General features: G+C 71.8%; 1 protein-coding gene across 1 annotated transcript in view; it reads right to left on the bottom strand.

Annotated features, from left to right (window-relative positions):
• PKS7 (polyketide synthase) overlaps positions 1-22,577 on the bottom strand; it is a gene marked incomplete at both ends in the record, with an annotated part of 64,955 nt that overhangs the window by 41,644 nt on the left and 734 nt on the right. Inside the window, one exon of the mRNA XM_005762037.1 lies at positions 1-22,577. This exon is cut by the window's left edge and continues 39,701 nt beyond it. Within this exon, the coding sequence (XP_005762094.1) occupies positions 1-22,577 (22,577 nt within the window).

The following is a 22,577-nucleotide window of genomic DNA, read 5'->3' as shown; positions in this document are numbered from 1 at the left end:
CGCCGAGCACGTTGAGCACGTCGCGGAAGTTGAGGCCCACCGAACGCACGTGCAGCTCGACTCCGTCTGGCTCGGCGGCGCAGCCGCCCGCGGGCTGTGAGACCACCCTCAGATTCGTCAACGCGCCCCGCGCGTCGAAGTGCAGCCTTATCGGCCCTGCCAATGCCTGCGCCGCAGCCAGCAGCCTCGGCGCTGTCAAAGTGCTGCCAACGAGCGCCGCCTCCGGCTCGCCAAGACGCGCCGCCAAGTCCGCGGCGTGGACAAGCGTCGCCGAGGAAGAGCACGTCCGCGCGCCGTCCACGTCCAAGCACACCAACGACGCCGAGGGCGCCTCTGTCCGTGCGCAACGAGCAAGCGCGGAAACACCAGCGTGCGACGTGCCGAGCAAGCGGATGGGCGCGGCTGCCTGCCCACCGGCAGTCAGCAGCCACACGGGCGTCGCCGCGGCCGAAGCCGCGCTGACCTGCACCGCCCTCAGCGCTAGCTCGGCCGTCGCCAACGGGCCGGGGAGACCAATCGCAGAGACGGCCACCACATCAGCGGCTCGCGAAGCGTGGCTCGCGCCAGTCGGAGAGGCACGCGGCCCCGCCGCACCAGCAGCCCCGGACCAGACCGTGCGTGGACCCACTGCCGTCGCCGCCGCACCCTCTCCAGCGCGCTGCCATCCCGTCTGGTACAAGTGATGCTGCACCAGCGGCGCCGCCGCCTGCAGAGCCGCCGCCGCCACGGCGCGCACCTCAAAGGAGGCGAGCTGCACTGGCGGCGGGAGGTCAAACGCGCCGCCAATGCACACGTCCATCCCGCCCGACCCCCTCAGCTCCGCCACCGGCCACAGCCAACCCGAGGCTCGGGAGAGGGACGCCTCGCCCACCGAGAAGGGCAGGCGCATCTCGCCCGCCTTGCGCATCTCGCCTGCCTTGCGCTCCCCGAGCAAGGCTGTCGTGTGCAGCGCGCCGTCGATGTCCGCAGGGTGCACCTGAGTGCCGCACAAGCTCGTGCGGCGCTGCAGTCTGGCCACCGCCGCGCCCGGCGAGGACCAGGCCGCATCCAGGGTGCGGTAGGCTGGGCCGTACTCGAGTCCGGACACACGGAGGGTCTCGTACAGCGCACACAGGTCCACGGCACGCCCGCCCACGGACCGCAGCCGCGCGAGAGACGCCGCATGGCCGGCGTGCGCCACAGCAGAGGCAGCCCCTGCGCAGTGCGCCGTCGACGGCTCCTCCGCGACCGGGAAGCTGCGGACCTCAAACCGGCCGCCCGCCGCATCGATGGAGCACTCCACGGAGGCCGTGCCTGCGAGTACGAGCGGCTGCAAGAAGTACACCCGCCGCAGCGAGGCTGCACCCGGGCGCGCCGGCGACGAGGAGTGCACGCACCCCCAAGATGCGCGCGCCATCTCGAGGTAGCCGGCCGCCGGGAACAAGGTGCTCCCTCGAACGACGTGGTCTGCAATCAGGGCGCGCAAAGCTCCCTCCACCTCAGAACGAAGGACCGCCGAAACGCCGCTCTCCACGCGCTCGAGCCGCCGTTGCGCGAGCGGGTGCGGCGTCTCGCGCCATCCGTAATGGCGGCGCGCGTACGACAGGCCTTCGCGCAGCCCGTCCACCGCCAGCGCCGCCAGCGGCGACTCCGACTGCGCAACGGCGTGAACGATCGTCCCGCTGTAGCCAAACGAGCTCACCCCGCCGGCCGCAGCGCCCGCGTCACCGCGCATTTGAGGCGTGGTGACGAGCTGCGTCGGCAGGGCGCCCGAGGCGCCCTCGAGCGCCGAGCTCACGTGCGGGTTGAGCACGCGCAGCTGCGCGTTGGGCGCAGCCTCGAGCCCAGTGAGACCCAACGCGAGCCGCAGCAAACCGGAGCTACCCGCGGCCGGCTCGGCATGGCCCGCATTCGCCTTAATGCTCCCAATCGCCGGCTCCGCCGCGCCGCCCCGGGCCGCGAGCACCGCGGCAGCCATCGAGCGGGTCTCGATCGGGTCGCCCAGAGGCGTGCCCGTCCCGTGCGCCTCGACGCAGCAGACGGCCGACGCGGCGGTGCTGGCGTCCGAGAGCGCGGCCTCGAGCAAGCTCCGCTGCGCCTGGCCATTCGGCGCCGTCAAGCTGGCGCTCCGGCCGTCCTGCCGCACGCAGCTGCCGAGGATCGACGCGGACAAGCCGCCCTCGCCTGCCTGCGCCTGCAGGCCGAATGCGCTGATCGCCTCGCCGCGCGCGTACCCATCGGCGCGGCGGTCGAACGTCTTGCAGCTGCCCGTCGCCGAGGTCATGCCCGCGGTGGCAAAGTTGATGCTCACCTCTGGCAAGAGGACGAGACTCACGCCGGCAACCAGCGCGTCCGGACACTCCTCCATCTGCAGCGCGCGCAACGCAGCGTGGTTGGCAGCCAGCGCCGCAGAGCAGGCCGTGTCGTAAGACACGCATGGCCCCTGCAAGCCGAGCACGAAGGAGATGCGGCCCGCGGCTATCGACCGACTGCTGCCCGTGGCGGCGTACACGCTCCGGCTCATCGGCGAGGCCTTCACGATGTCATACCAGTCTGCCGCAGCGATGCCGAGAAAGACGCCGGTGCCGCCGCCCATCAGGGCGCCCCGCTCCAAACCGGCCGCGAGCAGAGCCGCGTACCCGTGCTCGAGGAGCAGCCGCTGCTGGGGGTCCATCGCCGCCGACTCGGCCGGCGAGACGCTGAAGAAGGCGTTGTCGAAGAGGTCGGCGTCGCGGAGGAAGCCGCCGTGCCGAATGCGCTGCCCAATGGCGTCGTCCGGAGCCGCCGCCGCAAGCTCCCAACGATCCGGCGGAACCTCGCAAATCACGCTCCGGCCCGTCGACGCGAGCAACCGCGCGCCAACAGCGCCGCACACGCTCATCGGAAGACTGGCGCTCAAGCCACGCACGCGCGCGGCACGAGACGACGCGCCCTGCGACCGAGAGTGGCCGACCGCCGCCGCCACCGCCGCCGCCGCCGCCGCCGGCGCAGCGGCGGACTGCTCGGCGAAGTAGCCCGCCAGCTGGCGCGCGGTGGGGTAGTCAAAGACGAGCGTGCTCGGCAGGCTCTGACCCGAATGCGCTTTCAGCTGGTTGCCGAGCTCCACCGACCCCAGCGAGTCGAGCCCCGCCTCCATCAGAGGCACGTCCGCACTCGCGTCGGCGCCCGTCGTCTGCTTCACTAGCTGCATCACCAGCTCCAGGCTCACCGTCGCGGCTGTCGACGTCGAGGTCGCCGCCACCGCCGCCGCCGCCGCCGCGCCGGACGAGGCCCCGCCCCGCCCCGCAAAGGCGCTCAGCAGGGCGGGCACGACGCCGCCCCGCGTGCCGAGGTACTGGCCCCAACGCACCGGAAATAGCGACATCGCCGACGGGCAGACCGGCCGCAGCGCCGCCTTGAAGGCGACGACGCCCTGCGCCAACCCGATCAGGCCGATCCCGCCCGCCTGCAGCCGCGCATTCACGGCGCCACCCGCAGCCATGCCAGAGTCGGCCCACGGGCCCCACTGCACGCTCGCCGCGCGCAAGCCGGTCAGCCGCCGCCGGCCGCCCAGCGAGTCGAGGCAGCAGTTCGCCGCCGCGTAGTTGGCCTGGCCCATGTTCCCCAACAGGCCCGCAACAGAAGAGAAGAGCACGCACGCGTCCACCGGCGAAGGCGCGCACACGCGGTGGAGCGCCCACGCGCCCACCGCCTTCGGGGCGAACACTCGGCGGAGCGACGCCGCGCTCTGCGACGCAAGCAGCGCGTCTGCCAACACGCCCGCCGCGTGCCACACGCCACGCAGGGGCGGCGCGCCATCGATGCGCAAGCCAGCAAAGAGGCGAGACACCTCGGACGGCTCGCCCGCGTCGCACCGCGCCGCCCGCACCTCGCACACGCCGGAGCTGCGCAGACGCGCGCCCGCCGACGCTGAGATCGAGCCGCCGCGCGATGCGACCACCAACGCGCCCGCGCCGCTCTCCGAGAGCCACGCACCCGTCACGACGCCAAGCGCGCCGCTCCCGCCCGTCAGGACGTGCGAGCCCTCCACCGCAGCGTCGCCCGCCGCAGGCACACGGATCACGACCTTGCCGATGTTGGAGCCCGCCTGCATCCAGCGGAACGCAGCCTGCGCGCCGCGCTCCAGACCGAACACGCGCAGCGGAAGACCGTGCAGCACGTCCGCCTCCGCGCGGGACGACAGCAAGCGCAGCGTCCGGCACATCCACCACGGCACCTGCTCCATCGTCGAGTCGAGCGCGATCGCAACGTACCGCGAGTGCGCCGCCGCCTCGTGCCGCTCGTAGCTCCACACCGCGCGCTTGCCAATCTCGCACAGGCAGCCGTCCTCGCCGAGCAGCGCGAACGAGCACACGATGAAGTCCGCCGACAGACTGTTGAGCACGCCCCGCAGACGCGAGCCGCGCAGCTGCGCCGAGGCGCCGAGCGCGAAGGCGCCGCCGTCACGCGAGCTCAGCGTGCGGCCGCAGAAGCCCGCGTGGTGCAGAAAGCGGTGCTTCTGCGGCTGGCCCACCGTCGTGCTCGGACGCGAGCGCAGCCACTGCGCGTACTCGCCCGCCGCCAGGCCCACGCCGCCCGCGCCCGCGTGCAGCAGCAGCCTGTCCGTCGAGCGCGGCCGCGACGCCAGCAGCGCCATGTGCACCGTGCTCCACGTCGTCGGCAGCGTGCACGCGGCGTCGTCCGAGAGGACCCCGCCGGTCGGCGCCACGAGCCGCGCGTCCGCGCGAGACACGGACGCAAGAGCCGCGACGCCGTGGCCCAGCACCCGCGCCCCCACCGGCAGGTGCGCCACGCCTGCGCCAACGGAGCTCACCACCGCAGCGCAGTCCCCGCCCGGCGGGCCCGGGTCGCCGGGGTACGCGCCGAGCACGTTGAGCACGTCGCGGAAGTTGAGGCCCACCGAACGCACGTGCAGCTCGACTCCGTCTGGCTCGGCGGCGCAGCCGCCCGCGGGCTGTGAGACCACCCTCAGATTCGTCAACGCGCCCCGCGCGTCGAAGTGCAGCCTTATCGGCCCTGCCAATGCCTGCGCCGCAGCCAGCAGCCTCGGCGCTGTCAAAGTGCTGCCAACGAGCGCCGCCTCCGGCTCGCCAAGACGCGCCGCCAAGTCCGCGGCGTGGACAAGCGTCGCCGGGGAAGAGCACGTCCGCGCGCCGTCCACGTCCAAGCACACCAACGACGCCGAGGGCGCCTCTGTCCGTGCGCAACGAGCAAGCGCGGAAACACCAGCGTGCGACGTGCCGAGCAAGCGGGCGGGCGCGGCTGCCTGCCCACCGGCAGTCAGCAGCCACACGGGCGTCGCCGCGGCCGAAGCCGCGCTGACCTGCACCGCCCTCAGCGCTAGCTCGGCCGTCGCCAACGGGCCGGGGAGACCAATCGCAGAGACGGCCACCACATCAGCGGCTCGCGAAGCGTGGCTCGCGCCAGTCGGAGAGGCACGCGGCCCCGCCGATCCAGCAGCCCCGGACCAGACCGTGCGTGGACCCACTGCCGTCGCCGCCGCACCCTCTCCAGCGCGCTGCCATCCCGTCTGGTACAAGTGATGCTGCACCAGCGGCGCCGCCGCCTGCAGAGCCGCCGCCGCCACGGCGCGCACCTCAAAGGAGGCGAGCTGCACTGGCGGCGGGAGGTCAAACGCGCCGCCAATGCACACGTCCATCCCGCCCGACCCCCTCAGCTCCGCCACCGGCCACAGCCAACCCGAGGCTCGGGAGAGGGACGCCTCGCCCACCGAGAAGGGCAGGCGCATCTCGCCCGCCTTGCGCATCTCGCCCGCCTTGCGCTCCCCGAGCAAGGCTGTCGTGTGCAGCGCGCCGTCGATGTCCGCAGGGTGCACCTGAGTGCCGCACAAGCTCGTGCGGCGCTGCAGTCTGGCCACCGCCGCGCCCGGCGAGGACCAGGCCGCATCCAGGGTGCGGTAGGCTGGGCCGTACTCGAGTCCGGACACACGGAGGGTCTCGTACAGCGCACACAGGTCCACGGCACGCCCGCCCACGGACCGCAGCCGCGCGAGAGACGCCGCATGGCCGGCGTGCGCCACAGCAGAGGCAGCCCCTGCGCAGTGCGCCGTCGACGGCTCCTCCGCGACCGGGAAGCTGCGGACCTCAAACCGGCCGCCCGCCGCATCGATGGAGCACTCCACGGAGGCCGTGCCTGCGAGTACGAGCGGCTGCAAGAAGTACACCCGCCGCAGCGAGGCTGCACCCGGGCGCGCCGGCGACGAGGAGTGCACGCACCCCCAAGATGCGCGCGCCATCTCGAGGTAGCCGGCCGCCGGGAACAAGGTGCTCCCTCGAACGACGTGGTCTGCAATCAGGGCGCGCAAAGCTCCCTCCACCTCAGAACGAAGGACCGCCGAAACGCCGCTCTCCACGCGCTCGAGCCGCCGTTGCGCGAGCGGGTGCGGCGTCTCGCGCCATCCGTAATGGCGGCGCGCGTACGACAGGCCTTCGCGCAGCCCGTCCACCGCCAGCGCCGCCAGCGGCGACTCCGACTGCGCAACGGCGTGAACGATCGTCCCGCTGTAGCCAAACGAGCTCACCCCGCCGGCCGCAGTGCCCGCGTCACCGCGCATTTGAGGCGTGGTGACGAGCTGCGTCGGCAGGGCGCCCGAGGCGCCCTCGAGCGCCGAGCTCACGTGCGGGTTGAGCACGCGCAGCTGCGCGTTGGGCGCAGCCTCGAGCCCAGTGAGACCCAACGCGAGCCGCAGCAAGCCGGAGCTACCCGCGGCCGGCTCGGCATGGCCCGCATTCGCCTTAATGCTCCCAATCGCCGGCTCCGCCGCGCCGCCCCGGGCCGCGAGCACCGCGGCAGCCATCGAGCGGGTCTCGATCGGGTCGCCCAGAGGCGTGCCCGTCCCGTGCGCCTCGACGCAGCAGACGGCCGACGCGGCGGTGCTGGCGTCCGAGAGCGCGGCCTCGAGCAAGCTCCGCTGCGCCTGGCCATTCGGCGCCGTCAGGCTGGCGCTCCGGCCGTCCTGCCGCACGCAGCTGCCGAGGATCGACGCGGACAAGCCGCCCTCGCCTGCCTGCGCCTGCAGGCCGAATGCGCTGATCGCCTCGCCGCGCGCGTACCCATCGGCGCGGCGGTCGAACGTCTTGCAGCTGCCCGTCGCCGAGGTCATGCCCGCAATGGCGAACGACATCTCCAAGCCGGGAAGGAGCATCATGCTAACTGCCAGCAAAAGCGCGTCCGGACACTCCTCCATCTGCAGCGCGCGCAACGCAGCGTGGTTGGCAGCCAGCGCCGCAGAGCAGGCCGTGTCGTAAGACACGCATGGCCCCTGCAAGCCGAGCACGAAGGAGATGCGGCCCGCGGCTATCGAAAGGCTGCTGCTCGTTGCGGCGTACACGCTGCGAGATAGATACGGAGAGGCGCGAACGTGATACGACCATTCGGTAGAAGCAGCAGCGATGCCGAGAAAGACGCCGGTGCCGCCGCCCATCAGGGCGCCCCGCTCCAGACCGGCCGCGAGCAGAGCCGCGTACCCGTGCTCGAGGAGCAGCCGCTGCTGGGGGTCCATCGCCGCCGACTCGGCCGGCGAGACGCTGAAGAAGGCGTTGTCGAAGAGGTCGGCGTCGCGGAGGAAGCCGCCGTACCGAATGCGCTGCCCAATGGCGTCGTCCGGAGCCGCCGCCGCAAGCTCCCAACGATCCGGCGGAACCTCGCAAATCACGCTCCGGCCCGTCGACGCGAGCAACCGCGCGCCAACAGCGCCGCACACGCCCATCGGAAGACTGGCGCTCAAGCCACGCACGCGCGCGGCACGAGACGACGCGCCCTGCGACCGAGAGTGGCCGACCGGCGCCGCCACCGCCGCCGCCGCCGCCGCCGGCGCAGCGGCGGACTGCTCGGCGAAGTAGCCCGCCAGCTGGCGCGCGGTGGGGTAGTCAAAGACGAGCGTGCTCGGCAGGCTCTGACCCGAATGCGCTTTCAGCTGGTTGCCGAGCTCCACCGACCCCAGCGAGTCGAGCCCCGCCTCCATCAGAGGCACGTCCGCACTCGCGTCGGCTCCCGTCGTCTGCTTCACTAGCTGCATCACCAGCTCCAGGCTCACCGTCGCGGCTGTCGACGTCGAGGTCGCCGCCACCGCCGCCGCCGCCGCCGCGCCGGACGAGGCCCCGCCCCGCCCCGCAAAGGCGCTCAGCAGGGCGGGCACGACGCCGCCCCGCGTGCCGAGGTACTGGCCCCAACGCACCGGAAATAGCGACATCGCCGACGGGCAGACCGGCCGCAGCGCCGCCTTGAAGGCGACGACGCCCTGCGCCAACCCGATCAGGCCGATCCCGCCCGCCTGCAGCCGCGCATTCACGGCGCCACCCGCAGCCATGCCAGAGTCGGCCCACGGGCCCCACTGCACGCTCGCCGCGCGCAAGCCGGTCAGCCGCCGCCGGCCGCCCAGCGAGTCGAGGCAGCAGTTCGCCGCTGCGTAGTTGGCCTGGCCGCTGCCGCCGAGCACCGCCGAAATGGAGGAAAAGAGCACGCACGCGTCCACCGGCGAAGGCGCGCACACGCGGTGGAGCGCCCACGCGCCCACCGCCTTTGGGGCGAACACTCGGCGGAGCGACGCCGCGCTCTGCGACGCAAGCAGCGCGTCTGCCAACACGCCCGCCGCGTGCCACACGCCACGCAGGGGCGGCGCGCCATCGATGCGCAAGCCAGCAAAGAGGCGAGACACCTCGGACGGCTCGCCCGCGTCGCACCGCGCCGCCCGCACCTCGCACACGCCGGAGCTGCGCAGACGCGCGCCCGCCGACGCTGAGATCGAGCCGCCGCGCGATGCGACCACCAACGCGCCCGCGCCGCTCTCCGAGAGCCACGCACCCGTCACGACGCCAAGCGCGCCGCTCCCGCCCGTCAGGACGTGCGAGCCCTCCACCGCAGCGTCGCCCGCCGCAGGCACACGGATCACGACCTTGCCGATGTTGGAGCCCGCCTGCATCCAGCGGAAAGCAGCCTGCGCGCCGCGCTCCAGACCGAACACGCGCAGCGGAAGACCGTGCAGCACGTCCGCCTCCGCGCGGGACGACAGCAAGCGCAGCGTCCGGCACATCCACCACGGCACCTGCTCCATCGTCGAGTCGAGCGCGATCGCAACGTACCGCGAGTGCGCCGCCGCCTCGTGCCGCTCGTAGCTCCACACCGCGCGCTTGCCAATCTCGCACAGGCAGCCGTCCTCGCCGAGCAGCGCGAACGAGCACACGATGAAGTCCGCCGACAGACTGTTGAGCACGCCCCGCAGACGCGAGCCGCGCAGCTGCGCCGAGGCGCCGAGCGCGAAGGCGCCGCCGTCACGCGAGCTCAGCGTGCGGCCGCAGAAGCCCGCGTGGTGCAGAAAGCGGTGCTTCTGCGGCTGGCCCACCGTCGTGCTCGGACGCGAGCGCAGCCACTGCGCGTACTCGCCCGCCGCCAGGCCCACGCCGCCCGCGCCCGCGTGCAGCAGCAGCCTGTCCGTCGAGCGCGGCCGCGACGCCAGCAGCGCCATGTGCACCGTGCTCCACGTCGTCGGCAGCGTGCACGCGGCGTCGTCCGAGAGGACCCCGCCGGTCGGCGCCACGAGCCGCGCGTCCGCGCGAGACACGGACGCAAGAGCCGCGACGCCGTGGCCCAGCACCCGCGCCCCCACCGGCAGGTGCGCCACGCCTGCGCCAACGGAGCTCACCACCGCAGCGCAGTCCCCGCCCGGCGGGCCCGGGTCGCCGGGGTACGCGCCGAGCACGTTGAGCACGTCGCGGAAGTTGAGGCCCACCGAACGCACGTGCAGCTCGACTCCGTCTGGCTCGGCGGCGCAGCCGCCCGCGGGCTGTGAGACCACCCTCAGATTCGTCAACGCGCCCCGCGCGTCGAAGTGCAGCCTTATCGGCCCTGCCAATGCCTGCGCCGCAGCCAGCAGCCTCGGCGCTGTCAAAGTGCTGCCAACGAGCGCCGCCTCCGGCTCGCCAAGACGCGCCGCCAAGTCCGCGGCGTGGACAAGCGTCGCCGGGGAAGAGCACGTCCGCGCGCCGTCCACGTCCAAGCACACCAACGACGCCGAGGGCGCCTCTGTCCGTGCGCAACGAGCAAGCGCGGAAACACCAGCGTGCGACGTGCCGAGCAAGCGGATGGGCGCGGCTGCCTGCCCACCGGCAGTCAGCAGCCACACGGGCGTCGCCGCGGCCGAAGCCGCGCTGACCTGCACCGCCCTCAGCGCTAGCTCGGCCGTCGCCAACGGGCCGGGGAGACCAATCGCAGAGACGGCCACCACATCAGCGGCTCGCGAAGCGTGGCTCGCGCCAGTCGGAGAGGCACGCGGCCCCGCCGATCCAGCAGCCCCGGACCAGACCGTGCGTGGACCCACTGCCGTCGCCGCCGCACCCTCTCCAGCGCGCTGCCATCCCGTCTGGTACAAGTGATGCTGCACCAGCGGCGCCGCCGCCTGCAGAGCCGCCGCCGCCACGGCGCGCACCTCAAAGGAGGCGAGCTGCACTGGCGGCGGGAGGTCAAACGCGCCGCCAATGCACACGTCCATCCCGCCCGACCCCCTCAGCTCCGCCACCGGCCACAGCCAACCCGAGGCTCGGGAGAGGGACGCCTCGCCCACCGAGAAGGGCAGGCGCATCTCGCCCGCCTTGCGCATCTCGCCCGCCTTGCGCTCCCCGAGCAAGGCTGTCGTGTGCAGCGCGCCGTCGATGTCCGCAGGGTGCACCTGAGTGCCGCACAAGCTCGTGCGGCGCTGCAGTCTGGCCACCGCCGCGCCCGGCGAGGACCAGGCCGCATCCAGGGTGCGGTAGGCTGGGCCGTACTCGAGTCCGGACACACGGAGGGTCTCGTACAGCGCACACAGGTCCACGGCACGCCCGCCCACGGACCGCAGCCGCGCGAGAGACGCCGCATGGCCGGCGTGCGCCACAGCAGAGGCAGCCCCTGCGCAGTGCGCCGTCGACGGCTCCTCCGCGACCGGGAAGCTGCGGACCTCAAACCGGCCGCCCGCCGCATCGATGGAGCACTCCACGGAGGCCGTGCCTGCGAGTACGAGCGGCTGCAAGAAGTACACCCGCCGCAGCGAGGCTGCACCCGGGCGCGCCGGCGACGAGGAGTGCACGCACCCCCAAGATGCGCGCGCCATCTCGAGGTAGCCGGCCGCCGGGAACAAGGTGCTCCCTCGAACGACGTGGTCTGCAATCAGGGCGCGCAAAGCTCCCTCCACCTCAGAACGAAGGACCGCCGAAACGCCGCTCTCCACGCGCTCGAGCCGCCGTTGCGCGAGCGGGTGCGGCGTCTCGCGCCATCCGTAATGGCGGCGCGCGTACGACAGGCCTTCGCGCAGCCCGTCCACCGCCAGCGCCGCCAGCGGCGACTCCGACTGCGCAACGGCGTGAACGATCGTCCCGCTGTAGCCAAACGAGCTCACCCCGCCGGCCGCAGTGCCCGCGTCACCGCGCATTTGAGGCGTGGTGACGAGCTGCGTCGGCAGGGCGCCCGAGGCGCCCTCGAGCGCCGAGCTCACGTGCGGGTTGAGCACGCGCAGCTGCGCGTTGGGCGCAGCCTCGAGCCCAGTGAGACCCAACGCGAGCCGCAGCAAGCCGGAGCTACCCGCGGCCGGCTCGGCATGGCCCGCATTCGCCTTAATGCTCCCAATCGCCGGCTCCGCCGCGCCGCCCCGGGCCGCGAGCACCGCGGCAGCCATCGAGCGGGTCTCGATCGGGTCGCCCAGAGGCGTGCCCGTCCCGTGCGCCTCGACGCAGCAGACGGCCGACGCGGCGGTGCTGGCGTCCGAGAGCGCGGCCTCGAGCAAGCTCCGCTGCGCCTGGCCATTCGGCGCCGTCAGGCTGGCGCTCCGGCCGTCCTGCCGCACGCAGCTGCCGAGGATCGACGCGGACAAGCCGCCCTCGCCTGCCTGCGCCTGCAGGCCGAATGCGCTGATCGCCTCGCCGCGCGCGTACCCATCGGCGCGGCGGTCGAACGTCTTGCAGCTGCCCGTCGCCGAGGTCATGCCCGCAATGGCGAACGACATCTCCAAGCCGGGAAGGAGCATCATGCTAACTGCCAGCAAAAGCGCGTCCGGACACTCCTCCATCTGCAGCGCGCGCAACGCAGCGTGGTTGGCAGCCAGCGCCGCAGAGCAGGCCGTGTCGTAAGACACGCATGGCCCCTGCAAGCCGAGCACGAAGGAGATGCGGCCCGCGGCTATCGACCGACTGCTGCCCGTGGCGGCGTACACGCTCCGGCTCATCGGCGAGGCCTTCACGATGTCATACCAGTCTGCCGCAGCGATGCCGAGAAAGACGCCGGTGCCGCCGCCCATCAGGGCGCCCCGCTCCAAACCGGCCGCGAGCAGAGCCGCGTACCCGTGCTCGAGGAGCAGCCGCTGCTGGGGGTCCATCGCCGCCGACTCGGCCGGCGAGACGCTGAAGAAGGCGTTGTCGAAGAGGTCGGCGTCGCGGAGGAAGCCGCCGTGCCGAATGCGCTGCCCAATGGCGTCGTCCGGAGCCGCCGCCGCAAGCTCCCAACGATCCGGCGGAACCTCGCAAATCACGCTCCGGCCCGTCGACGCGAGCAACCGCGCGCCAACAGCGCCGCACACGCTCATCGGAAGACTGGCGCTCAAGCCACGCACGCGCGCGGCACGAGACGACGCGCCCTGCGACCGAGAGTGGCCGACCGCCGCCGCCACCGCCGCCGCCGCCGCCGCCGGCGCAGCGGCGGACTGCTCGGCGAAGTAGCCCGCCAGCTGGCGCGCGGTGGGGTAATCGAAGACGAGCGTGCTCGGCAGGCTCTGACCCGAATGCGCTTTCAGCTGGTTGCCGAGCTCCACCGACCCCAGCGAGTCGAGCCCCGCCTCCATCAGAGGCACGTCCGCACTCGCGTCGGCGCCCGTCGTCTGCTTCACTAGCTGCATCACCAGCTCCAGGCTCACCGTCGCGGCTGTCGACGTCGAGGTCGCCGCCGCCGCCGCCGCCGCCGCCGCGCCGGACGAGGCCCCGCCCCGCCCCGCAAAGGCGCTCAGCAGGCCGGGCACGACGCCGCCCCGCGTGCCGAGGTACTGGCCCCAACGCACCGGAAATAGCGACATCGCCGACGGGCAGACCGGCCGCAGCGCCGCCTTGAAGGCGACGACGCCCTGCGCCAACCCGATCAGGCCGATCCCGCCCGCCTGCAGCCGCGCATTCACGGCGCCACCCGCAGCCATGCCAGAGTCGGCCCACGGGCCCCACTGCACGCTCGCCGCGCGCAAGCCGGTCAGCCGCCGGCGGCCGCCCAGCGAGTCGAGGCAGCAGTTCGCCGCCGCGTAGTTGGCCTGGCCGCTGCCGCCGAGCACCGCCGAAATGGAGGAAAAGAGCACGCACGCGTTCACCGGCGAAGGCGCGCACACGCGGTGGAGCGCCCACGCGCCCACCGCCTTTGGGGCGAACACTCGGCGGAGCGACGCCGCGCTCTGCGACGCAAGCAGCGCGTCTGCCAACACGCCCGCCGCGTGCCACACGCCACGCAGGGGCGGCGCGCCATCGATGCGCAAGCCAGCAAAGAGGCGAGACACCTCGGACGGCTCGCCCGCGTCGCACCGCGCCGCCCGCACCTCGCACACGCCGGAGCTGCGCAGACGCGCGCCCGCCGACGCTGAGATCGAGCCGCCGCGCGATGCGACCACCAACGCGCCCGCGCCGCTCTCCGAGAGCCACGCACCCGTCACGACGCCAAGCGCGCCGCTCCCGCCCGTCAGGACGTGCGAGCCCTCCACCGCAGCGTCGCCCGCCGCAGGCACACGGATCACGACCTTGCCGATGTTGGAGCCCGCCTGCATCCAGCGGAACGCAGCCTGCGCGCCGCGCTCCAGACCGAACACGCGCAGCGGAAGACTGTGCAGCACGTCCGCCTCCGCGCGGGACGACAGCAAGCGCAGCGTCCGGCACATCCACCACGGCACCTGCTCCATCGTCGAGTCGAGCGCGATCGCAACGTACCGCGAGTGCGCCGCCGCCTCGTGCCGCTCGTAGCTCCACACCGCGCGCTTGCCAATCTCGCACAGGCAGCCGTCCTCGCCGAGCAGCGCGAACGAGCACGCGATGAAGTCCGCCGACAGACTGTTGAGCACGCCCCGCAGACGCGAGCCGCGCAGCTGCGCCGAGGCGCCGAGCGCGAAGGCGCCGCCGTCACGCGAGCTCAGCGTGCGGCCGCAGAAGCCCGCGTGGTGCAGAAAGCGGTGCTTCTGCGGCTGGCCCACCGTCGTGCTCGGACGCGAGCGCAGCCACTGCGCGTACTCGCCCGCCGCCAGGCCCACGCCGCCCGCGCCCGCGTGCAGCAGCAGCCTGTCCGTCGAGCGCGGCCGCGACGCCAGCAGCGCCATGTGCACCGTGCTCCACGTCGTCGGCAGCGTGCACGCGGCGTCGTCCGAGAGGACCCCGCCGGTCGGCGCCACGAGCCGCGCGTCCGCGCGCGCGATCGAAGCGAGCGCCGCGGTCGCCTGGCCCAGCACCCGCGCCCCCACCGCCAGGTCTGTGTACGCGCCTCCATCGCCAACGGAGCTCACCACCGCAGCGCAGTCGTTGCCAGGCGGGCCCGGGTCGCCGGGGTACGCGCCGAGCACGTTGAGCACGTCGCGGAAGTTGAGGCCGACCGAACGCACGTGCAGCTCAACCTCGCTCTCCCCCGGCACCGAAGGCGAGTGCCACTGTGGCACCACACACAGGTTGGCCAACGCGCCCCGCGCGTCGAAGTGCAGCCGCACCGGGCCGGTCGTCGAGTGCGCCACCTCTGCCAGCCGAGGCACGCGCCACCCGCCGCCGGCAAACGCCGCCTCTGTCTCGGCGTCCTCCAGTGCCGACGGCCCGACCACCAGCCGTGCCGCCGCAAGGGCCCCGGAGGCGCACGGCTCCGCGACGACGTCCAAGCACGAGAGGCGCGCGCCCGCCGCCTCGATGCGCACCGTCCGCGCGAGGCCAAGCGCGCCCGCGTGGGACGGGCTGCCCGACCGAGCGCAAAGGGCGTGCACGCCCGGCGTCAGAAGAGCGAGAGGCACTGGCTGCGGCCTCAGCTGCAGGCGCACCAGGCTCAACGCAGCCTCGACGGCAGCGAGCGCACTCGAGCCGGTCGCCCCGCGCCCCAGCGGCAGGGAAGACATGAGCGCGGCAGTTGAGCGCGGCGAAACCCGGCTCACGCCAGGACCACTCGCGCCCAACGCGGTGGCAGAGGTGGTGCTCTTCGAACAGACGACCAGGGCGAGCTCCGTGCTCGGCGCAAGCTCGGCAGCCGACACAAGCACCGGCAAGCTCCGCCACTCAGACGTATAGAGGTGGTGCTGCTGGCGTGGCGCCGCCGTCGGTTGAGCGAGCGCCTTGAGAGCGCGACTCTCAAACCCACTCACCTGGCCGCACGGAGCCACCCCTACAGCCGCACGGATCAGCCACACGCCCGTCGAGTCGGCGCCCTGCCGCTCGACGGCGCCGAACAGGTGTCCGCGAGCGGCGGTGAGGACCGCCTCGCTCACCTTGAACGGGAGCTTGGTCTCGCCCGTAGAGCTGCCAGTGACGAGGCTTGTCAACTGCAGTGCGGCGTCCAAATCCGCCGGGTGCACCTGCGTCCCCTGCCGCCGGGTGCGCTTGCACAGCTTGCCGAGCGCAACACCGTGGTCGCCGTTCCTCCAGGCCTCTCGGATCAGTCGGTAACAAGGCCCGTACTCGAGGCCAACCGACACGAAAGCGACGTAGATGCGAGCGGCGTCAACGGTGTCGGTGCAGACACCCCGGAGCTGACTCGTGGGCGAGCGAAGCCGGCTCTCGAGCACTTCGAGGGCAGCATCGCCTGCACTGTGCGTCGTGGACGCCTCGCCGTCCCCTCTTGAGCTGGAGATGTCGAAGCGGTTGGCTGACTCCTCGAGCTCGCAAGAGACCCAGAGCGCCTCCCCTCCGAGGATCAGCGGCTGCAGGAAGTAGGTGCGGCGGAGCGTCGCTCCTGCAGCAAACGGCTGCGCCGCGCAGCACGCCGCGCGCGCCATCTCGAGGTAGCCGGCGCCGGGGAAGACGATGCTCCCCTGCACGATGTGGTCCGAAGCAACGGAAAGGGCGGCGCTGGCCGACGAGCGGAACACAGTCGCGCTGCCGGCCTGATGAAGCTCGGCTACAAATGGGTGTGGGCTTTGTCGCCAGCTGTAGCGACGGCGCGCGTATCCCACGCTCGTGCGTGTGGGTGGCGGTGGGTGCGGCGCCGCCTCCATGACAGTGTGCGCAATTGTCCCGCTGTAGCCAAACGAGTTCAAGCCACCGATGCGCTTGCCATCTAACGATGGTTGAGGCACGATCTGCGTGGGCAGGAGGCAGCAGGCACCACCAAGTGCTGATCCGACGTGCTCGTTGAGAACACGCAACCGCGCATTCGGTGGGGCTTGCCCGAGCAGCAGGCCGCGTGTCAGTCGGATGAGACCTGCGCCCCCTGCCGCCGGCTCCGGGTGCCCGGCGTTCGCCTTGACGCTAGAGATGATCAGCGGAAACTCTCCGTCCCTTTTGGACAGGAGCACACCGTGCAGCGAACTCGCTTCGATGGGATCACCGAGAGGAGTGCCCGTGCCATGGGCTTCCGCTGCTGAGGCCTCCTCAGGAGCCACTCCAGCGTCCGCGAGCGCGGCTCGGAGGAGATTCTGCTGCGCTTGCCCGTTTGGCGCGGTGAGACTCGCGCTCTTCCCGTCTTGGCGGACACTGCTGCCGAGCGGCGTGACTCGGTCAAGATCCTCCATACTTGAGCGGTGCACGGCAGCACAGCAGGCCTCGCCGCGAGCGTAGCCGTCAGCGCGTGCGTCAAAGGTTTTGCTGCTGCCAGTCGGCGACGTCATGCCCGCGATGGCGAAGGTCATGCTGGGAGCTGGCAGTAGCATCAGGCTCACCGCTGCGAGGAGAGCGCTTGCGCACTCCCTCAGTTGAATGGCTCGCAGCGCAGAGTGGTTGGCAACCAATGCTGCCGAACACGCTGTGTCGATCGAGACACAAGGGCCCTGCATTCCGAGCACGAACGAAATCCGACCCGAAGCGATGGCATGGCTGCTACCCGTCGCCGCGTACACACTGCGAGCCATTGTCGGGGAGGTTCTGACGATTTCAAGCCAGTCGTGGCCTTCAATGCCGATGAAAATCCCCGTGGTGGTGCCCATGAGCTCAGCCTTGTTGAGCCCCGCGCCATGCAGCGCCTCAAACCCGCGATCAAGCAGTAGCCGCTGCTGCGGGTCCATCGCAGCGCCCTCCGCCGGTGAGATCCCAAAGAAGACGTTGTCAAAGAGGTCGGCGTCGCACAGGAAGCCGCCGTGGCGTACCCGCTCCCCAATGACGCCGCTCAGCTGCGATGCCCAATCCAACGACCAGCGATCGCTCGGCACTTCGGAAGTCACGACGCCGCCGCTGGAGGCGAGACGTCCCAGGGCAGTGCTCGACGACGTACCGCCCGGCAGCATCGCACACATGCCATACATGGTAGAGCTCGCGCCCTCTGAGGGGCGAAGTAGCGAGGCGGAGCCCCCGAAGATGGACTTGCGACTCGATCGGCTACTGCGCGGCTGCGGCTCCGATAGGCTGATCATGTGGTCGTGAATCAGCCGCGCCGTTGGGAAGTCAAAGACGAGCGTGCTCGGGAGGCTCTGGCCGGACCGCCGCTGAAGCTGATTCCCAACCTCGACGGCACCGAGCGAGTCGAGGCCCGTCTCCATGAGAGGGGCGTCGGCATCAATAATGCTTCCTCCGGTCGTGAGTTGCAGCGTCTCGATAATGACCTCGAGCGAGAGTTGCTGTGCGCCCGGCGATCCAACTCGGATGGCCACCTTTGCAGCGGGAGTGGAGGCGGTCGCCGAGGGCTCAGCGGGCACGAAGGCCGACAGCAATCGGCAAGGGCTGCGGGCCCGGAAAAAGCGGCTCCAGTCGAAGGGTGTCATGCAGAAGATAGGAGGGCCACGGCCGATCATGGCGGCTCGCAACGCCACCTTCCCTTTTTGTGGAGTGATCAGGCCCATGCCTGCCGCCTGGAGGCGCACGTTGACGGCGGCCCCCGCCGCCATCCCAACCTCCGCCCACGGGCCCCACTGGACGCTGCACGCAGCAAACCCGTCGAGGCGACGGCGAGACGCAAGCGCGTCGAGGCAGCAGTTCGCCGCCGAGTAGTTGGCCTGGCCGCCACCGCCCAGTAGCGCCATGACAGAGGAGAACAACACGCACGAGTCCAGGGCAATGGGCCTGCTCGCCTTGTGGAGCGCCCACGAGCCGATGGCCTTGGGGGCGTATGCGTGGCGGAGGGTCTTGGCCGTCTGCAGGGCAACGAGTGCATCTGCAAGCACCCCCGCCGCATGCCAGACGCCGCTCAGGTTCGTCATGGCGAGCGCCTGGCACAACACGTGCGTAATATCCATCTGCTCGGCCACATCGCACCCGGCCGTGAGCACTTGGCAGTCCGATGCGACAGGCAGCCCATGCAGGCCACCACGAGCAGAGATCATGCCGCTCCGCGAGGTCAGCACCACGCCGCAGGCTCCGCAGTCAGCGAGCCATCGGCCAACCACAAGGCCCAAGCCTCCAGTGCCGCCGGTGAGCAAATGTGTGCCTCTCGGGCAAGTTTCGTGCGAGGGCGGCAGTCGAATGACGACTTTGCCTATGTTGGACTGACTCTGCAGCCACTGGAAGGCGGCCAGCGCGTTCGCCTCGAATTCGAAAGTGCAAATCGGCAAACTGTGCAGCACGCTCGCCCGAGCCCGAGCCACCAGCAGCCGCAGCACGTCATTCATCCAAGCAGGCGTCTGCTCGAGCACGGTCTCGAGGGAGAATACGATGTATTGAACGTATGGCGAGAGGGGCTCACCAAGCTGTGCGAAGGTCCCGCTCCAGATGTCCTTGCTGCCAATCTCGCACAGGCAGCCGTCCTCGCCGAGCAGCGCGAACGAGCACGCGATGAAGTCCGCCGACAGACTGTTGAGCACGCCCCGCAAACGCGAGCCGCGCAGCTGCGCCGAGGCGCCGAGCGCGAAGGCGCCGCCGTCACGCGAGCTCAGCGTGCGGCCGCAGAAGCCCGCGTGGTGCAGAAAGCGGTGCTTCTGCGGCTGGCCCACCGTCGTGCTCGGACGCGAGCGCAGCCACTGCGCGTACTCGCCCGCCGCCAGGCCCACGCCGCCCGCGCCCGCGTGCAGCAGCAGCCTGTCCGTCGAGCGCGGCCGCGACGCCAGCAGCGCCATGTGCACCGTGCTCCACGTCGTCGGCAGCGTGCACGCGGCGTCGTCCGAGAGGACCCCGCCGGTCGGCGCCACGAGCCGCGCGTCCGCGCGCGCGATCGAAGCGAGCGCCGCGGTCGCCTGGCCCAGCACCCGCGCCCCCACCGCCAGGTCTGTGTACGCGCCTCCATCGCCAACGGAGCTCACCACCGCAGCGCAGTCGTTGCCAGGCGGGCCCGGGTCGCCGGGGTACGCGCCGAGCACGTTGAGCACGTCGCGGAAGTTGAGGCCGACCGAACGCACGTGCAGCTCAACCTCGCTCTCCCCCGGCACCGAAGGCGAGTGCCACTGTGGCACCACGCACAGGTTGGCCAACGCGCCCCGCGCGTCGAAGTGCAGCCGCACCGGGCCGGTCGTCGAGTGCGCCACCTCTGCCAGCCGAGGCACGCGCCACCCGCCGCCGGCAAACGCCGCCTCTGTCTCGGCGTCCTCCAGTGCCGACGGCCCGACCACCAGCCGTGCCGCCGCAAGGGCCCCGGAGGCGCACGGCTCCGCGACGACGTCCAAGCACGAGAGGCGCGCGCCCGCCGCCTCGATGCGCACCGTCCGCGCGAGGCCAAGCGCGCCCGCGTGGGACGGGCTGCCCGACCGAACGCAAAGGGCGTGCACGCCCGGCGTCAGAAGAGCGAAAGGCACTGGCTGCGGCCTCAGCTGCAGGCGCACCAGGCTCAACGCAGCCTCGACGGCAGCGAGCGCACTCGAGCCGGTCGCCCCGCGCCCCAGCGGTAGGGAAGACACGAGAGCAGTTGAGCGCGGCGGCGCTTGCTGCACCTGGAACGGCAAATCGGTGCCTTCTACTCGGGTCTCACGGGGCCACCCGCCGACGACGAGCCCCACGGGTCGTTGAGCCGCCGAATCACGGCTGCCAGCGACCAGCGGCTGCCACCTTGCAACGTACAGATGATGCTGTCGCTCTACCAACTGGACGCCACTCTTGCGACTGCGCCGGAAGCGCAGCGCAGAGCGGCGCCGCGACGGCGGGCGAAGCGCACGGCTCTCGAAGCCAGAAAGGCTGGCGAGAGGCGGTCTGTCGAGCGCGCCCGAGGCGAGCCAAAGCGCTGAGCTCCGCGCCCCTTGCCGCTCGACGATGGGGAAATGGCGGCCCCGGCCCGTCTGGGGGTGGGGGCCGGCCAGCTTCGAGGAGGTCAGGACCGCCTCGGCGAGCCGAAACATCAGTCGGGCTTCGCCGACTGCGAAGGTTGGCCGCCTCTCCACAGAGGGCATCTCGGGCGTGGCGCGCGAGTCACGCGTGGCGCGCGAGTCGCGGGCTGCGTGCGAGTCGTGCGAGGCGCGCGAGTCGCGCGAGGCGCTCTCGCCCGCGCGGGAGTGCATGATAGCGGTCAGCTGCAGCGCGCCGTCCAGATCGGCAGGGTGGAGCTGCGTGCCCTGCATGCGGGAGCGCCTGCTCAGCGCCGCCACGCCAACGCATTCAGAGATCCACGCTGACGCAAGCGTGCGGTATGCCGGGCCGTAGTCCAGGCCGAGGCCGCGCAAGGCTCCGTACAGCGAGCACACATCGATCGCGCCAGGCGTTGCCTCGCGAGCTGCAACAGGCTGCGGCGCAAACGGAGGCGCCAGTGCCACTGAGACGTCGCCAGCGCAATGCACCGTCGACAGCTCCTCGCCAACCGCCCCCTGGCGCACGGAAGACACCTCGAACCGCTGCGTCGGTGCGGCAGCGTCCAGCTCGCACACGATCCACACGTCGTCGGTCGTGTCGAGAAGGAGCGGCTGCAGAAAGTGGACACGGTGGAAGAGAGCGCCGATGTCGAGCCGGCTGATGGCGTCGCAGCCGGCGCGCGCCATCTCGAGGTAGCCTGCGCCCGGAAAGACGACGAAGCCGCCGCGCACCGAGTGGTCTGCGACGAGGGCCTGGATGGGACCAGAGCCCGGCGAGCGAAACTTGTTGACGACGGCATCGGCAGTCGGCAGCCGGTGCTGAACGAACGGATGCGGCGCCGCGCCGTGCCACGGGAATCGCTTCCGCCTGTACGCGGCGCGCGCCGCCATCGCGGCAGCGGGAGGCTCGCTCGCAGCCAAGGCCTCACAGAGCACCGCGTGCGCGATGGTGCCGCTGTACCCGAAAGAGCTCACTCCGCCGCACAGCCGTGAGCCCGCCGCTGCGGCGGCGACCTGCCCGACCGCAGCCGAGGGGCGCAAAGCGGCAGAGACGGTGCTCGCGACGTGCGTATTCAGCGAGCGCAGCTGCGCGTTTGGCGCCGCGTATCCGTCCGCCAACGACGCGGCAAGCGTAAAGAGTCCGACCAGCCCGGCGGCGGGCTCGAGGTGCCCCATCGTCGCCTTGATGCCGCACAGTGTGGTCGAAGCGCCAGAGCTGGAGCCGGAGCTCGCTTGCAACGCGGCTGCGAGTGCGCGCACCTCGGTTGGGTCGCCGAGCGGTGTGCCGGTGCCGTGCGCCTCGAGCAGCGGGAGCGCCACGCTCGCGGAAGGTGATGTTGCTCTGGCGAGAGCGAGCGCGATGAGATCGGTCTGTGCGGCCCCACTGGGTGCGGTGAGGCTCGCGCTGACGCCGTCCTGCTTCACGGCGCTGGACAAGAGCGTCGCCCCGTCCGCCGCACGGGGCTGGGCGCCCCCAGAGCGGAGGATCAAAGCGCCCACGCCTTCGCCGCGGACGTAGCCATCGGCGCGAGCGTCGAAGGTCTTGCAGCGGCCGGTCGGAGAGAGCATGCCCGCCCGAGCGTAGGCGACGGAGACGTGCGGCGTGAGCACGAGACTGACGCCGAGCACCATCGCCGCAGCACAGTCGCAAAGCGCGGCGGCATGGGACGCGGCGTGGAGCGCGACGAGCGCAGAGGAGCAGGCAGTGTCGAGCGACTCGCACGGGCCCTGCAGGCCGAGGGTGAAGGAGAGGCGGCCGGCGGCGACGGAGATGGCGCTGCCGGTGGCGGCGTAGACGGAGGTGGCGCCGCCGTAGGTGAGCAGCGACGCAAAGTCGTTGTTTGAGATTGCGAGGTAGACGCCCGCGTCCGAGCCGCGCGCGAGCTCAGCGGGCGATGGCGCGGCGGCGATTGACTCGAAAGCCGTCTCGAGCAGCAGCCGCTGCTGCGGGTCCATCGCGGCCGCCTCGGCGGGCGAGACGGCGAAGGCGCGGTTGTCAAACAGACCGGCGCCTTCGATGGTTGCGAGGTGGCGCAGCGGTGCGCCCTGCCCCGGCGCGGCCTGCTCGTTGACCCACCGGTCGAGCGGCACCTCACCGACGGCATCAAGCCCGCACATTGCAAGCTGCCGCAGGGCCGACCCCGACGGCGCACGCGGCCACCGTCCCGTCAGGCCGCACAGAGAAGGGGGCTCCGAACGGCCGCCTTCGGTGGCGGGCAGGCGGGTGCGGAGTGCTGTCGTCGCGGCCGCTTTCACCCCGAGCGCGAGC

Source organism: Emiliania huxleyi, assembly GCF_000372725.1.
Source record: "Emiliania huxleyi CCMP1516 unplaced genomic scaffold EMIHUscaffold_7, whole genome shotgun sequence".
In the NCBI taxonomy this organism is placed as follows: domain Eukaryota; phylum Haptophyta; order Isochrysidales; family Noelaerhabdaceae; genus Emiliania; species Emiliania huxleyi.
The sequence above is the reverse complement of the archived record's forward strand: the minus strand, read 5'-3'. Positions and strand labels throughout refer to the sequence as shown.